The sequence below is a fragment of the Varanus komodoensis genome, unplaced genomic scaffold (genome assembly GCF_004798865.1).
Source record: "Varanus komodoensis strain SLA01 unplaced genomic scaffold, ASM479886v1 scaffold19, whole genome shotgun sequence".
NCBI classification, from domain to species: domain Eukaryota; kingdom Metazoa; phylum Chordata; class Lepidosauria; order Squamata; family Varanidae; genus Varanus; species Varanus komodoensis.
In genome coordinates, this window is record NW_025335550.1 from 5,527,060 (window position 1) to 5,544,566 (window position 17,507).

Below are 17,507 nucleotides of genomic sequence, written 5' to 3' on the forward strand. Positions count from 1 at the left end.
TATACCACCCAGGTTGGATTCAGGGTGACTTCCTCAGAGATGAAGTCCAAAGCATCCGGGCATCGGCCATCTGTCCATCCTCATCCTAAGCCATCCAAGGTGCCCTTTTCCCCTTCCAGTGTAGCAGTAGGAATACTTCGATCCGGCGTAATGGTCATCCTGTTGGACTGGGACGCAGGAGATTCGAGTTCTAGTCCCCACTCAGTCAAGGAGCTCACTGGGTGACTTTGGGCCAGCCACAGACTCTCAGACCAGCCTACCTCACAGGGTTGTTGTCAAGATAAGAGGAAGAAGAGGATTATGTAAGCTGCTTTGGGTTCCTTGAGAGAAAGAAGGCAGGATGTAAATAAATAATAAATAAAACAAGGTGCATTGTTTCATTTCCCTGATGTGTGCGTGTTTTTGCCCCAATATCTTTGTTTTCCAATGCAGGCCGTGGTGTGGCTCAAAAGACGACTTCCGTGGACTGTGCGGGTTTTTGCTGTGTTTCGTAGATATGGGACTGGAGAAGGAGGTTCGTAAGCGCCAAAGAGACTTTGCAGGAACTGTTCGAAAAGCAAATATGTTCAGAGCTACACAGGAATATAAGAAAGCACGATGAATCTGTTCCAATGTGGGGGAAATACAGAATGGACTGATCCAGGCTCGGGATTCTGAGTGCTTAGCTCTGGATCCTTGTGATTCCAGCCATGTTTGCAGGGCTGAGCTCCTCATTTGTAACAGCTGTGTGGCAAGCAGGTACCACACGGTTCCTTGCTTGGCCCCCTTGATTTTGACTGGCGCAAATAGGTGCAAATTCCATTTTGGGTCATGTTTTATCAGAATTGAAAAAAGGTGCACTTTGAGAACAGTGAGATGGAAGTCTTAAAAACTTGACTGCAGGAGGAAGTGAAATGGTCAGCTCTGTCCATGTCTGCTCTCAGTTTGGAAAGAATAACAAGCTGGGAGACAGCACAAACAAGCCCTTTTTATCATCCTCTTTTCATCCTGACTTCAGTAGTTCTTAACTTTGTAGTTCTGTGGCATCAAATTGTCTCCAACGTACGGTGATCCTGAGAGGGAAAGCCCTCCAAAATGTCCGATCCAGGATATTCCCAGTGGATGTTCCAAATCCAGGGCTGTGGCTTCCTTTATGGATTCAGTCCATCTGAACATGTCTGAGTGATGCAGTCCATATTTGGTCTTCCCTTTTGTCTTATGTCTTGGACTTTCCCTACCATGATTGTCTTCTCCAGGGAGGTTTGTCGTCACATGACGTGTCTGAAGTGTAATAGCTTCAGTTTCGTTATTTTTGCTTCTAGGGAAAGCTCTGGTTTGAGTCAATCAAGGACCCACTCGTTCCTCCCTCTGTTCGCCCAGGGTATTTGCAAAGACCAATCTATTTTGGTTTTTTTCCACTGCTGATACAAGTTTCTGCCATTTGTGGGATCCAGCGAAGAAGCTGGGTGACAGGGTTCCTTAAGGGTAAAGCTCTCCTGCAAATCAGCCAAGAAGTTAGTGAGTGAATAAAATAGTTGACCTGTGCTTTCTTTGGTGTATCTTTCCAGTATCGCACCATCCCGATCCGCAAGGTGGGAGGCTATTTCGCCTGCGCCAGCATCGTCTTGCTGTGCATGTTTTTGGTCCAGATACTCATAATGAAAACGTAAGTGCGTATCTATCTTTAAAAATTGGTTCTGTACTCGTGCAAGCAGGAGATTCAACTGGTAATGTTTTTCCTTGGACTTGTTTTGCTTCAAGCTGGCTTTGCCAGTTTAGATGTTCAAGAAAAGCTTTACCACTTGATTCTGGTTGCTTGCACCAGTCTCAAGAAAAAGCATGAAGCAGCGGAGTGTGAAAATAGCCATGAAGCTCATTAAGTGACTACGGGTTTGTAGCTGAATTGCGGCCAACCTGCCTACCTCACAGGGTTGTTATGAGGATAAATCAGAGAAACTGCTGTGGGTTCTTTGCAAGGGGGAAAAAGGTGGAATATAAATGTAATAATAATGTCATCTTAAATAGCCATAGGAAGACACCTTCTGTGTGTGAAGCATAAGCTTTGGTCCCCATCTGTCCTGCCCCCAGCTGGCCTAAATTTGATTTAGAGACCTGCAGTTGGTCGGTTGTCCCCACTCGAGGTAGGCTAGGAAGGACAACAGAAAGGGCTGGAAAGATTTGCATGTGGCTGCATAGAGAAAAGTAGAAGAAATTTGCTCGAAAACACTTTGCTAATCAGGTATTATAACCTCTGGTATACTGGTCTCTCCAAGTCTTTCTCATAGCAAATTAATGTGATTATTTTTTAGTGGTGGATAGGAGAGGGTATAACGATGCAGGGCTTGAGAAACTGCTGCTAAATTAACTCTGAAAGTAAAATTTGAAAGCTGCAAGCAGCTTGGCAGTGGAAGGAATTAAGATTTCCCTCGAGAGTACATGACTACTGAATCATGAATCGTGTTTTCCCTGAACTCTGCATCATCTCTGTTTCCACCCTCTCCTTCCCACCCTTTTCTCTCTTTCAGAACGCCAACTTTAGGAATTTCATTTGGGGTTGTAGCTATCATAATGGGTCTTACTCTCTGTGTGTGTTTTGCTGATGACTGTTGGGTAAGTAAAATAAATAAATAAAAAACGGCCCCAAGAGACTTACGCTTTGAAAAGGCGGTGGTGGGGGGAGATCAGAACTTCCCCCTCTTTTGAAAACCGTTCCAAGGGTCACCCTCCTTCATCAAGGACCTCATAAAGATTTGATAGCATCCGTTGCCATAGGAAAGATGATAAAAAGCCTTGTTTACACACCTCGCTGATGCTTCCGCCTTCTGTTTGCAGAAATGTTTCTCCAAGAGATGGCCTCCGGCTCGCTATCTTCGCACGCTTTCCCAGAAGGTGGAGACGAGGCCCTCTGTGCGGCTCCCCCTGGCCACAATAGCAATAGGCTCTCTGCTCATCACGGCCATTTTGAACTTGGTAATGCCTTCCCTCAGCCTTGAATAGGGGGTGCACCAGGGGTGCTGCTGGCACTGAAAAGACCCGTGGCCAAGGCCCACAAGATACGAACTCTGCACATGCTCGTCTATATCTAGAGCTGCGCTTTTAGAAAGGATGGCTAGGATTTATTTAAAATGCCAGAGAAGGAAAAGCCAGCCCATTAAAGTGTCAAAGTAGCACCGTGGCAGTCCCCCAAAAGCACTCCCAAAAGCACTCCGCCCTGCTTGCGAACGTGCTCGAGAGCAGCTGCCGCCCCGAGACAGGTCAGTGCAGGTGGCTGGAAAATGGGCAGCGGCGGCTGCTTGTGCAGTCATGGGAGGAACCATTTCCAGCTGCTTCTCAAAGTATGGGCAGCGTTTGCAGTGGTGGTGCTGCTGGACACCAGTGGTGTGAATAGTCAAGCTGCAGACAGAAGCAGATGTGAAACCATATGTTCCACCCTTGCATTGTAAAACATTTCAGCCCGCTCCCTGCCCAAATTTTGGTGAATTTCTCAGTTTCCCCTTCCGTGACCACGTTGCTTTTGAAAGCTAAGGCTCAGAAGGGTTGCTTTGTAAGAAAGCCGTGTGTTGAACTCTCATTGCTCAACTGCTTTTTATATTTTAATTAGCTCACAAACTAGCCTGGCGGAAACCATATTGCATCACTTACCACCCCGATGAGTTAAAAAAGTGCTTTTGTTTCATGCATTAATTGTGTTGGCTTAATAGCAAAACCTGGCAAGCTTTCAGTATTTTCTTATCTCTTCCTCAAAGTACTACATAATGTTTTGATTCCTAGGTGCAGCAATTTCACCCATCTGCTATCTAGCTCCTCCATCCCCTTTCCCTGTAATAGGCATGCCATTAGCTGCAAATTGCTTATGTTTACAGCTGGCTATTATGGAATAAAAATCCCTGAATGAACCTTGACTCCCCTTTCAAGGGGTTAATCAATGTTTGGAAGGATAGGAAACTGTCAGCTCTAAAGGAAGTGGATCTGCTTGTTTCCTCTGGAATACAGGCAAGTGCGAAGAGCAAGGCTGTGCTCAGAGGCACACCAGTGACAATCCATGACCCCAAGACTGAAACAGGTCTCTCCGCTGATCAGGATATTAGTACTTGTATGATGGCCTCCTAAATGAGAAATCCTACAAAGCTTGGTTTGGTTTGCCAGTCTGCACCTCTGCCTTAGTGACGCATCAGAAAATACTGTGCTGAATCATTCAGCTTTGCATGTTGACATGGCCTGGTATTCTACTGAAATCAATCTTTCTTTCTTCCCCGCCTGCCCCCCCCCACATACAGGTGTTGGGGAGCAGTTCTGAAGATGGCAGTGATTGGAACACCAAGGCTATGACATACTCAGTGAGTCAAGTTGGATGTTATGCTCTAAAGACTGGAATTTGGGGTTTCCACGCTACGTGCGTGCGTCAAAGCCTGGTAATGGGGCTTACCAATTCTTCCTGCCCCTTGTGCCCTGTGAAGACCATGTTCTTTGATCGTTGGGGAGGGTTGGACATCGGGGCAGCCCCCGAGGAAGAACGAAGAAGCCCAGCTTGTTGGTTGCAGCCATGCTGAAGAGCCGGAATAAGCCTAGTACTGCTGCTACTGAGACCCAGCTGTGTCCAGTATGTGCCCTAATGCTTTCCAGGGCCCCCTTCCATTCCTAGCTAAGAAAAGCAGGCAGTTCTGGTCCCAAAGGGCTACACAAGCATTCCTTTGTGGGACTCCCAGATTTTGTTGCAAAGGAAAAGTCTGAACTGGAGAAACAGAGCAGAAAGCCGGGCCGAACCTGGCCTGTCTCTGGAGGGAGTCGTGCTCTTCAGAGTGAGCTGTGCAAAGTGGAGGGAGCGTGTTGGTCCGGGATGACCAAGGGGCGGGACCTGCAGTGTCGCGTTGTCACTGCAGGGAGGCAAAATCTTTCCATTGATGCTGGCAGGGAAAGCGCTTGCGGCTCTCGGAAGTCTTTATGGAGCATGACTTTTGCCTCTGTGTGTGGTCTATAAACTGCCCTTCTCCAACCTGGTACCAGAGCGAGAAGTTACGGAGTCCCGCATCTGGAGGGAACCCAGTTGTGGCACGGTTGCAGAGGCATGGCGTGTGCCTGCCTGGGGGGGCTCGCACGGAACACAGAACTCCGGTCGAGTGCCATGTGGATGATCCCGAGCAAGGCTGAGAAGAGCGCCAAGTTCTCAGACTTCCCTCTCACCCGGTTTCATCCGGAAGAGGACTTTGGCAGAGATTAGTTTCACTTCCGCAAAAGCCTGGCTGCGATTTTTATGAGGAGTGGAGTGTCTGGAATCTGATGGGAGGTGGGAATCTAGTGGCCCAAGTGTCGGTGCAGATGTGCAGGCCTCTGCTCCCAGTTTGCTTTGCAGGAACCCTGCGTTCTAGTTCTGGCAAGCTTGCCTGGAGTACACAGGGCGGTGACCTAGAATGGCGCCCCCTGCTCTGTGCAAGCAGCACCCCTGTCCCGCCCCTGGTCCAGCCGCTGCGTGCGACTCCACATACAGATGGTTGGTCACTGGGGCTGCCGGGCAGCAGTGACCACCTTGCTCAGTGGGGAAGGTGCACCTGGGCCTCCACAGATGTTTGCAGACCTCTCGGCTCAGCGTGCTTTTTTCAGGATCAGGCCAAGCACAAGAGGATGTGCTAGAGGGATGGATTCCACGAGAGGATGATTGAAAACAAATTCTGGTTGGGGTTGAAACATCCCAGATAAACAACCCCTCATTTAAACTTGGCTGGCTTAGAAGACGGTCTGAGTTTGAGAGGTATCCAGTGTTACCATCCCTAATTAGATTGGATCCATTAGAATGAAAGGGACGCTCGTAAATTGATCCTGGATAGCTTGGTGTTTTGCATATGAACCTAACCCTTCGTACTTTTATATGCAGGTCATTGAAAGCTGCACAGTGCATAATGCCTTGTTTCAGGGATGTATGTTTGAGCATTTTTTAACCTCTTCTGTTTCAGTATTACACATACAGCTGCCTCTTGGGTTTTATCGCGTGCTCTGTGTTCCTTCGAATGAGCTTTGAATTCAAGCTTCTGCTTTTGTCGGGAGCGGTCATTGGGTATTTCATAGTGTTTAACACCAACCAGCCAAAGCTCCCCATCAATGGCACCCCACCAGAGCCAGAGTAAGTATCTTGTTTCCCACCAGGAACGCGTTCTGTAGGTTTCGTGTAGTGTTAGACTACAGCGCAAAGAAATGGTCCTTCAGTAAGGAAATGAAAGCAAGATGGGAAGACAAGAGCAGATGGGGGAATATGGGGAACAGCAGCAGTCTTGCCACTGAAAATATTGCAATAATGGACATTCAGCGGACAGTGTTCCTTGAAGGGTACTTCCAGATAAGGCTTTTGTCCCACAAGTTTCCTGCTTCATTAGCAGAATTTTGTGGAGGAGATGCTAAGCGGATTCACACATCGCGGTAACCCACTCCGGTATGAACCCATGGTGGTTTGGTCACTGCCTAAACAACTTATGGTTCGGGTGACAAATGATCAGTGGTGGAAAAGGTAGGAAATGAGCTTGCTGCACAAAGGCATTTGGGATTTGTGTCAAGACCAGCTGTGGGTACCAAAAGGGAGGCATCCCATGGTAAGTCGTAGTGTGCTGATCATCTGATGGTTACGATGTGGGTTATTAAGCGAAAAAACAACCCACCTCAGCTCATCTTCAGGCTCAGTGTAGCAAGCAAATTTGCCAGATAGTTTCAGGCTGGAAGTGCTAGGAAGGCCCTGTTACTTGGAAATGTACCGCTTGGGAGCTGTTTTTGGAAACTGAGAATGCCTGTTTCACTTACAATTTCACATGAGTTATCTTTCCCACATGTTCTCTTTTGGTTTTAGGTTTCTAATGAAACAACCAACAATAATGACCAATTTGTACCTGGCTCTGTTTTATATAACCCTGGTTCTGCTGTCGAAACAGGTAAGGTTCTCAGCACTGTTCTTGTAGACTTCTGTTTTGCCTGGCACTTCTGAACAGGTAAACTAAGAAACTGTGTTCAGGTATTCTTTGGCTTGTGATAAGTGGGAAAAAGGCTTTCTCATCCATTGTTCCAGAATTATTTTTGGAGACTTCACATATCAAAATGCTGCAATGAGAGACAATATGCATTGTTGGAAGACCTGGATTAAAAATATTAGTGGCAATGAGGCAGCAGAATCCTGTATTGTTAAATTAAATGGTGACATTTCAGATTGCAGGTGGGGATCCTGGATTTCTGATATTCCCCCATGGAAAAGAAATCTTTATGCAAGCAGAAAATTAACTGAGTTGGAAGCGAGATGGGCATGACATCTTCTCCTTAGCACTCTCTTTGTATTAATTCGATTTTTAATTGTATGGAGTATTTTAGAATGACCCCCACACTTCCTTTGAATGCAAAATTGAGGTGGTGGTAGCCTCACTACCATCTTTAGATTGCACCGTCCCCCATATGGCAGAGGAAACCTTACTGGTTCATGGCGTTTGGGGTTCCATGCGTGCCAGCGCATTTATTCTTCTACATGCCAGCAACAAAATGACCCCCCCTTTGCATGCAAACAGCTCAAATTTGTTGGGCTATTAATAATGGCGATGATTATATTTGATGACTGCTGAGGCAATCTAGAAAACAGAGTGCAACGATGTGGGATAAATAAGTGCAGTTTAAAATAGAAATGTGGCTCGTGGGAGTAAATTAGGCTGCAGGGAACACAGCCTGTGCGTGAAAGCACTGGGCTTTGTTGTCTGCGTCCTTGTGTGTGTATCGCATGTGGGAATTCCACAAGGGGAATCGTGGGGGGCTTGAGTACCCCGAAGGAGCCACGTATTGGTCCGGTGCCCCATTTGACGTGGTTTGAGGCATTGCTCTTGTGCCACAGTGGAAGCCCCAAAAAGTACAAAAGGGTTTGTTGCCGTTGCAAAGAAATGGCGCAAACACGTCTTGGTGGGATGCATCTGGAGAATGACTGACTGCTAAAGGCAAGAGGAAAAATGTGCTCTAATTAAAGAATATATACTGGATTAGATTTTGCCAACTCACAGATCGACAGGAGTCAGAAACATAGAACAGCAAAGAATTCTGCAAATCGAGTTGACTTAGGGAAAACACAACAAAATTCCTGCTTAAAAAGGGGGTGTGGGTGCAGGTGTTTCATAAATGAATCATTCAAATAGCGCTGCTGCATTTCCTAGAAGATGTTTGGCAGGAAGGACACCAGACAGAAGGTTACTGATTTTTTTCTTCGGTGGTCTTCACTGAAGCGCATTTTTCATGTGGCCCTGGATCAGGCAGGCTGCACGTGAAAGTGCCCTGTGCCAACTGTGCGGCTGCTTATCCTATTTACAACAGCAGCATGGGAAGTGTTTTGTTTGCTGATGATGTTTCACTAAGTGTTTCATTACTCCTTCCCTTGCTTGCAGATAGACTATTACTGTCGGCTGGACTGCCTGCAGAAGAATAAATTCAAAAAAGAAAACGAATCTTTCGAAACCATGGAGAATGTAAACAGACTGCTTCTGGAAAATGTCCTTCCAGCTCATGTTGCTGCCCATTTTATTGGAGACAACAAATTAAATGAGGTACGGAAGAATATTAGCTGGTTTGGCTAATGGTGTTTTCATACTAGCTGATCGTTTCAGAGAGGGTTCTCTTGACCCCGGCACTAACGCCGAAGCTGTAGAAGCCTAAATATTAACAGTAGAGTCATTCTCAGTGCAGGGATGCCTAAGTAGTCAAAACTTACTGCCTGTGCAAAGAGGCGGAGATCCTGGCAGACTTGGAGGAAATGTGTGGTTTTCAGAAATGCTTCAGGGGCAAGCCCAAAGGAGGGGGAACCAAAAGACCAAACCTTAGAACCGCCATGCTGAATCAAACCAGGCCTTCCTCCTGGCCGGCATTTAGCTCACATAGTGTCCGGCCTGTGGGCAACCTGCAAGGTGATAGCCTTCTCCTGAGCAGCTGCAGAAGGCACAGGATGGGGAAATGATGGGAAATTGGGAGGGAGACGAGCGGAATGGAGCATCCTGGAAGGAGGCGTGGCTGGCCGGGTGAATCCAAAGATTCCGGATGGCGACCTTTTGTTGAGCGTCCGAGTTGTCTAGCCAAGAAGCCGTCACCGCTGAGGACACGAACCGGTTTCTGGCTACCGGGCCCTCCCAGTGTGCCCGATGGGGCAAATCATTTTGCATGTCTAGGTGCGTAGTGGGTTGATGCTGTTTTATGGTGAAGGACGTGTGTTAAGACAGGCATGGCGGTTGCCAGCTGAGAGACTGCGAGTGTTTTGCTGCATTTTCTGCAGGATTGGTACCATCAGTCCTACGACTGTGTCTGCGTCCTCTTTGCCTCGGTGCCCGACTTCAAGGTGTTCTATACCGAATGTGACGTCAACAAGGAAGGGCTGGAGTGCCTTCGGCTCCTCAATGAGATCATTGCCGACTTCGATGAGGTATTTCTGGGCTGCCTTTGGCACAGTCTCTCTTTGTGTTGGGGTAGCACTCGGCTATGGAGCCTCAGGACCCGCTCCGGATGAATCCCTCCCTTGCATCAAGTAACCTGCAGAAGAGGAGGAGCCGGTGTGATAGGAGGAGTCAAAGGGTCTACTCCAGTTGGACTCCCCACCCCAGAGCTAACTCATACCCACTGCCCTGTGGGAAAGAATACGGGGAGGGTAAAGGCAACCCTTGCTTGGCTGGGCTACTGATCTCTCCAGAGATGGGGTGAGGCCATTTCACCAGGCTTGCTGAAAGTTCGCTCTTTCCTCTTCCCTCCCCATTCCTTCTTTCATCTCGCATCTTGTCTTTTTAGACTGTAAGCTCTGCAGGCGTTGGCTAAGTAAATAAATTGAACATGTGGCCCACCAGATGGTGTTGGACTGGAACTGCCTTCAGCCCTAGCCAGGATAGACAGTGGTGACTCAACCTGATGGCATCAACAGACGTTGGTTCAACCATGAGAGTTGCAGTCCGACTACATGGCCCTAGAAGGAAGGCAGTCCGTCCTGAATCTACAACAACCCCATTTTGAAATAGTTGCTGTTAAGCTTCAAAATGTGCTGAGCTTGATACACAGGGGAAAGACTCAGAAACACACGCTGAGTCTTAAAAATCTTAAAGTATGACGCTCAAGGGCTTTTGTACTTGAGTATCTCTCTGAAACTCAAAATGCAGTGTGAAAATCAGTGCTGTTTGAATGTCCATAGCACCCTTGTCCCACGCTAGCGTATTCCACTAGGAAGTCTGGCCTTTGAGAGGATGACTGGGTAATCTGAATGTTGGTTGTTTTCTGCCTTTTCCTAACAGCTGCTGCTAAAACCTAAATTCAGTGGTGTTGAAAAAATCAAAACTATTGGAAGCACATACATGGCGGCATCAGGGCTCTGTGTTACTCCAGGGCAAGAGAATAATCTGGTGAGTCATCTATTGTATACCAACTCCTTAGACTTTGGGTTTGCATCAGAGAGTGTAACTTCATAAAATCATAGAATAGTAGAGATGGGAGGGGCCATGAAGGCCATCAGGTCCAACCCTTTGCTGTTGCAGGACACCACGTTACACCATCTCACTCAGATGGCTGTCCAGTTTCTTTTTGAATGTCTCCAGTGTGGGAGAGCCCACCTCCTCTCTAGGCAGCTTTTCCTGATGTCCAGCCTGAATCTGAGTTGTCACAACTTGAATTGATTACTCCTTGTCCCGCACTCGGGTCTCGGTGAGAAGAGATCTTGACCTTCATCTTTGTGACAGCCTTTGAGGTTTCTGCTTAGGTTTTTGCTGACATTTCCTGGGATGCGTTGCAAAGATTTTCATTCACTGAGTGACTTAATGCGAAGGACCTCTTAACTATTCCATCCGTATTGTTTAGGACCAGGAAAGGCAGCACGCTCAAATTGGCATCATGGTGGAATTTGCAATGGCCTTGATGACTAAACTTGATGGCATCAACAGGCATTCATTCAACAATTTCCGCCTTCGAGTTGGTAAGTTTGTTATCCCCCCACAAAGATTAGGATTAAATAGCCACGTGGGTTTAATTTTACCAACTTCGCATTCTTTTCAGCACAAAATCAAAACGTTCCTTCTTGCCCAAGCATTTAGTTTTTTTCTTCTCTTTCGATGGTTGGTTTACTGGTTGTACAGCTTTAAATCTATAGACTAATCAAAGTATTTCATCCATAGACCTTTCTGCAAATTTATACCTAAAACTATTGGTGTTGATACATTTTTTAAAATAATGCATTATTAATATAGCATTATCTTGTTTTAATAATACACTGTATAGTTCGGCAAGGGGCGGCATAGAAATGTTTTAATAAATAAATAATAAATAGTTCTTGTGATGTTACTGTTTTACCATACTTGTATAAGACTTTGCCCGCTTCCCTTGGATCCTTTGAGGATGAAGGCTGGTTTATAGGTGTTAAAAATGAAACTAAACCTCAGGCACCCTCCTTGGCCTTCTTCCATTTCTGACTGAGAGAGTTTATCAATGCATCCTATGACTTGTGGGTTGCCAACGAGTCGCCCTGCTGAATCAACAATTGGTAGAAGCACTTTTTGCAGTAATTAGTACTGCAACTCCTTGGGAGAGGATAGGGGAGAAAGAGTGAACGACGTGGTAGGGGATGGACGAGTAACAGAGACATGGTAAGCAACAGAGAGAGCTTTTCCCACTGTGCAACCAGCCACACAAGCTCCAGGCAAGTCTGAGTCTTTCCTCACTGTTTTGTTCATACAGGTATAAACCATGGGCCTGTTATCGCTGGTGTGATCGGTGCTCGCAAACCCCAGTATGATATCTGGGGAAACACCGTTAATGTCGCCAGCAGGATGGAAAGTACTGGAGAGCTTGGGAAAATCCAGGTAAAATAAAATGTTTTAAACCGTCCTTCTAGCTTAGGGATGTAAAGCCTCAACCCCGAGGACAAATCCATCCCACCTAGCTTCCAGCTTCTCCCTCTGCCATCCGCTTTCCCGTGACTGCCAGTGTGTCTTCCTGGGTTGTGTGTGTCTTCCTCCCATTCGAAGAGGTTGACCTCTCTTAGTTTGTCATGGTGAGAGCTTTAAGTTCAGCTGATATTTCTGGCTCCACCTCTCGGGCCTTCACTCACCACTGGAATGTGACTCATGAGAATTTCCCCGAGTTGAATTTGACCTCAGGCTAAAAGAAGTTCAACGCTTTGGCTCTAGAAGCAAACTTGCACACTGGTGATACAGGTCAGCAAAGCATCTCTCTCTCCTTCCTTAACCCTGTCCTTGGAAGCCCCTTTTCGGATTCAGTGGCTGTTTGGGCTTTAGTGGAATTTAAAAGACAACCAGCCTTCTCTCTTGTGGGCCCTGTTCACTGAGCTCTTCTCCCATGGAAGCCTCCTAGTTAGTCCCCTCTTTTGAAGATAAATGGCTGCTTTTAAAGAGGGCTGTTGTCCCTAAAACATGAAGATTTTGCATTAGATGGATTTCTGCCCCACCTTTCAAGCTGGAAGAATCCTTGAGGTGATCTAACCCAGACTAATGAATGCCTCCACACCCCCTTGCGATTTAGCCAGTGTGAGCCCTATTTCACAAAGGCCCATTGAATTGAATGGGCTATTAAGTTTAGTTAAACTTGGATAGAACCCAACTATTTAAAGCTCTGGGGTAGTTTAGGACACTTATTCGGACGTCTTCTCCCCTTGGAGCTGGGGCCAGGACTCTGCACTGCTGGGCAGCTGCTAGGACCCACGCGGAGCTCCTGAAGCATGTGAGCAAGGATCAGGCAGAGGAATAGGAGCTGTCCTTACTTGCCCTCCCTGAGCTAACGCTGCAATGGAATTGGGATGCCAGTGGATTGGGCCCAGAGATGAAAGGGGCATGCAAATGGGCCGTGGGAACTGTAGCGATGGAGTAGGCCTGTCAAGTTCTACTGACGGCATCTTGCTTATGCACCCACCCAAATGAGCACCAGACTCCCTTCTTGAGATACTGCTGAGGCTGTTGCTGCATTTCATTGAGCCTTGGTCTGCTAGCTACGGGAAATTAGGGGGTCTGCACACTCCCTTTCTCCCCAGGAAGACGACAGAGCTTTTCCTGACCAAGTAGGGGAGGCGAAGCAGAGTGATGCAACTCTTGGGCTGGCTGCTGGGAAAGGTTTTATAGTTTCTTGCATGGCCATTAGGTCTGCTTCCTTCTCTGAAGTAGTGTTGCTGGTGGTTCCATCCTGTTTGCAAATTCTGTCTCTGTAAAAGCTGTTTTGGAAGCTGCTTCTGCGAAGCAAGGTCTGAAAGCGATCGACCAGATGCATGTTGCAAGCCCTGAATGCCTCAGTGACCTTTCAAGTTCTGTGTTGCATGTGCAGGTTACGGAAGAGACGTGCAAGATACTGGAGGGCCTCGGATACGCCTGCGAATGCCGAGGACTGATTAATGTCAAGGGAAAGGGAGAACTGATGACCTACTTCGTGTGCACTGACACAGCCAAATCCCAAGCCCTTTGACTCGAACCAGAAGCTGTGGAGAAGTTTGGTCGAAAGGCAAGTCCTTCCTCTTGTCCTTCTGGGAAGTCTGGAGATTCTGCCTTCTTATGTAAAGAAGCTTAACTTACCTGTGAGTGGTACATCTGCATCTCGAGAGAGGAGCACAGAGAGCTCTTGGAAGATGTTTACAGCCCTGTGTTAGTCCCCGTTTCCAAGAGTTTTTCTGTGGTCCCCACATGGATGATTCTTGTTTCCTGGCCACAGGCACATGGGACTGAAGTGACATTTCTGCATGCCTTCTGTGGAATCACAGTTGAACTAACTGCCTTGCTACAACGTTCTGCTGCCTAATCTTTCACCAGATCCAGTAACAGTATTGCATTTGTCATACAAAAGAACAGGTCTGAACTGCACTGCCTTTAGCACAAAGTCATCCATTTTGTAGGTGACAACAGGACTGCAGTCCTGCTATTGAAATCTTTTAAACTGGAAGTGTCAGAGGTTGAAATTGGGACTGTTTTCCCACAGAGCTTGTACTCTGCCAGGGATCCATGGACCCCTTTCTCTCCCTTTATGCCAGCGCTCTGTCCTACCACCTCTTTTCAAGACGAGGAGATGTTACACTGCCAGTATTGTCTACAGACGCATTCCACTCCACAAAAACATCCCCCTGGGTGGATGTTCTTCCTTACTGCTAAACCTGAACCTGATACTGTGTCCCTGCCCACTGTCCAGCTTATGTCATCCTTACAAGAGAAAGGCTGCAAGTGGGGAACGTCTCTGATTCATTCATACTTCTTTTTCTGGAGTTCGCTAGCCAGGTTTTGGGGCAAGCATCTTCGGCTTTAGTTCTTCAGTGCGCTTCTAGTTGGTGGAAATGCCAGAGTGGCTTTTCCTTGTTAATATTACCACCTTACATTTCTATACCACCCGTAGCTGAAGCTCTCTTATTTAAGTCACCCATCCAGATTTCAGCCAGGCCCGACCCTGCTTAGCTTCCAAGAATAGGCAGGACCAGGCACTTGGGGCTATATGGACATTTCCCTTTGGCTTCTGCTGTACGGTGTTTGCTCCTCACAACGCCCCGTCCTACGTAAACAACCGTTGAGTGCCGTGCCCCACAGCAGGGCACAAAACACCAGCATCGTTGATGTATGTAAATTCTAATTCATCCTCAGGGGCCAACAGCTTTGGGTAGTCTCGATTTACATGGCTTCTTTTCCAGTTCCATGACTGGCAAGAGAAGTCTCTCTGCGCCAGGCAGAAGAACCGAATGCTGCCTGATCGCAAAATGCGTTGTGGCAGTGGCAAAAGAGTCGCCGTCCTGCCATGCCCAATATCTTCCCCGTACCTCCCGAAGCGTGACTTCTAGGGAAAGAGGTCTCCGCTCTTTCTGTTGCTCTTTCTTTGCAACAATGGACATTGCTTAGCGCTTTGGAATGCTAGCAGCCCTGCGCACGATTCTGTACGGTAAGTGACGTTTTCTCTTTCGAGTAATTGCATTGCTGGATTTCGCCATCGGTGAGATGCTTCTCCTCCTTTTTTGTATGGTTCTCATAGGTAAAATAAACAAGGGGAATGGGACCAAATGCAGTCTCTATGGTAAACCAGAGAATAACCAGCTTTTACTTTGGGATGTTTATGCCTTTTGCTGTCGCAATTTTATTTGATAGCTTGCCTGTATTTCTCAAATTTCAAAGCATGGGTATTCCCATGGGCTTCTGCTCCAGTTCCCTTAGAAGTTTTGGAAAAAAAACCCCCTTTGCTTATTAATTTTCCTCCTGTTGTTTAATTCAATACATTTTATCTTCTTTTGTTTATTAACTTGTATCATAAATCACAACAATATCAGGCAACTCCAAAGTTTACTACCTGTGTACCTTACTCAACTAAGTCATTCACTCGTTTATGGAGAAACAACATGCATTTTAAGGGTTCTGTTTGGGAACGCTTTTTCATAAAGTGTGAGTAGTAGGGCTACTGTGTAAGAGCTGTATGGGATAAGATTATTATTAGAAGGGAAGAGTTTCTTGCAAAGCTGCTTTTCAAAAAATAGAGTTCTTTTAGGGATATTTTTTGAGTCTGCTTAAATTACATGGGGTTGGACCCAGAGATGCAAAAGGTATTTATTTGAGTCTTCGTACGAGCACTGTAGAAAAAATCTGAATCTAAACACGGTGCTTAGCTTGCGTAGCCACCTGCACAAGCACAAAGACCTGCTCTAGAACCAAACTCTAGCACTGAGGAAATCTGTGAAGTCTTCACAGAACTGTGCTTGCTGAAGGGTCTCTGGATCCAGCTCCGTATACTTGCAGTTAATGTATTGGTAAGCAGCTCATCTTGATTTTTTCCCCCTATGACAGTTCTGTCTCAAGGGAACAAGGAAAAAAAAAAAAACCCAAGAGCAAACCCCACAAAGCCTTACATGTGGAAAGGAAAATACGTAAATTGTTTGCACTGTGTCCAAAATAAGTAGCCATTTCTCATGTGCCTCTTTTAAAAAGCTTAGTAGTACAATCCTGTTTGTGTTTATTTAATAGCAGCTCCCACTGGGGCAGTGGGATTACTCCCATGTTAGTGTATGAAGGACTACGGCCTAAAACTGGATTTTGTGTTGACAAGTACAGTTTACTTGTCCTAAGGAAGAGAGACATATTGCTTTGCATTGAAGTGGTTTATAAACTGAAGTGTGAATATCATGACACTCCTTGCAATGTTGTTTTTCCATGTGGTTAAGTTTTCACTGGACGCATTGGATTAAAACTTTGTAGAATACCATTCACGTATGAATTGCTAGAGTAATTTTACTGAAATCCATTTATGGAAGCGAGTCCAAGAGTTTGAGGATTCTGCCTCTAGTCTAATTTAAAGTTTTCAGAGTGGAGCATTTTTCAGCCTTGTTTGCCCTGGATGTACCCCTGTTGTGTTCATTATAATTACTGTGTAATTAACTTATGCGGAGGCTAAACTGCCTATGTTTCATGACAGGAACAAATCTCTTCTTCTGAGGTCCTACTGTAGATTTAGGACTTTTGGAAAGTCTTAGCTAACTAGAATAGGTCACACTGGAAAGTGGCACAGTTGGGTAGTCCTGGGTATTATTAAGAGGAAGCATATGCAACTGTTTGTTTGTTATAGCTGCAACTTAATGTGAATTATGAAGTATTGCTTTCAACTCTTTATTGTGGATTTGTTACATGTCTGGTTTTTAAAATAAAAGAATGCTTTAGTCAACGGGTCTATAGTCTCTAATATTTGTAACTATTATTGTGTTTGAGAGCAGCTACCAAATGTTGTGTAACAAATGTAAAAGTGCGAAATTAAAGCATCACTTTAAAAATTGCTTCTATTCAGATTATACTGCCATGGGAAGTAATTTGCCTCAGCTACATTAGTTTGCATTTAAGCTCTGAATTTCCTAGATGGAAAGTTTGTACTGTTTGTTGCCTGAAATGGAAAACCCTCGTTTAAAGAAAAGGAATTGCCACGCTTACTCCTGGTTTAGCCTCTCTGTTGCTGGGTTAAGTCTCGGACACTGAAAATACCCCCGCCCTATGTTAACAGTAGTGGACAAAGGGAACTGCAGGGGGACAAAAGGCCAGCTTGAGGCAGTGCCCCCCCCCCCCCGAGGTCAAGATCTCCCTCTTTGCTCCTAGAAGCTAAGCAGCGGTCATCTAAGCATTTCTTAGGCGCTGGCGCGTCCCCAAAGCTGTGGATGACCTTGTGTACCTCATGACTGGTCTGTAGATAAACATGTCGCTTCGCAAAGAATCGTGCTTGAGGTGAGGCGAAGCTTGCTTGGGGATGACTCATCCATACCCACAGAGACCTGCTTTGTGAACGTGCAGGCGTGTTCCGTGCTTCGCTTCAGGTTGAAATCTCTCCCTCAGCGCTGCTGTTTGCTTTCCGTGAATGCACGAAGCTTAAGCTTGCTTTTAATGTTTCCTTCCCCCTCGGTTGTGCGCCGCCCAAAGAGGTAGAGGCGGTTTCTGATGGAGCACCACTGGAGGCACAGGATGAATGCAAAAGTGGCAGCATGCCTCATTCTAAGACCTCCTGCGGGGTGTTCTCCGTTCATCATGTGGAGTGGGAGCAGCAGGACGGCATGTGGCAGC

General features: G+C 46.3%; 1 protein-coding gene across 3 annotated transcripts in view; it reads left to right on the plus strand.

Annotated features, from left to right (window-relative positions):
• The window catches only part of ADCY7 (adenylate cyclase 7), a 46,157-nt gene extending 29,531 nt beyond the window's left edge, over positions 1 to 16,626 (plus strand). For 2 of the 3 annotated variants that reach the window (XM_044427567.1, XM_044427569.1), the window contains 13 exons: positions 433 to 514; positions 1,548 to 1,645; positions 2,505 to 2,589; positions 2,812 to 2,949; positions 4,257 to 4,316; positions 5,928 to 6,094; positions 6,809 to 6,890; positions 8,370 to 8,528; positions 9,248 to 9,394; positions 10,248 to 10,355; positions 10,807 to 10,921; positions 11,680 to 11,804; positions 13,276 to 16,626. In XM_044427567.1, coding sequence (XP_044283502.1) covers positions 433 to 514; positions 1,548 to 1,645; positions 2,505 to 2,589; positions 2,812 to 2,949; positions 4,257 to 4,316; positions 5,928 to 6,094; positions 6,809 to 6,890; positions 8,370 to 8,528; positions 9,248 to 9,394; positions 10,248 to 10,355; positions 10,807 to 10,921; positions 11,680 to 11,804; positions 13,276 to 13,413 — 1,504 coding nt within the window. In that variant the 3' untranslated portion in view covers positions 13,414 to 16,626. The remainder of the gene's footprint in view (positions 1 to 432; positions 515 to 1,547; positions 1,646 to 2,504; positions 2,590 to 2,811; positions 2,950 to 4,256; positions 4,317 to 5,927; positions 6,095 to 6,808; positions 6,891 to 8,369; positions 8,529 to 9,247; positions 9,395 to 10,247; positions 10,356 to 10,806; positions 10,922 to 11,679; positions 11,805 to 13,275) is intronic. The other variant, XM_044427568.1, reaches the window with a different exon arrangement.
• The last annotated feature ends 881 nt before the right edge of the window (positions 16,627 to 17,507 follow it).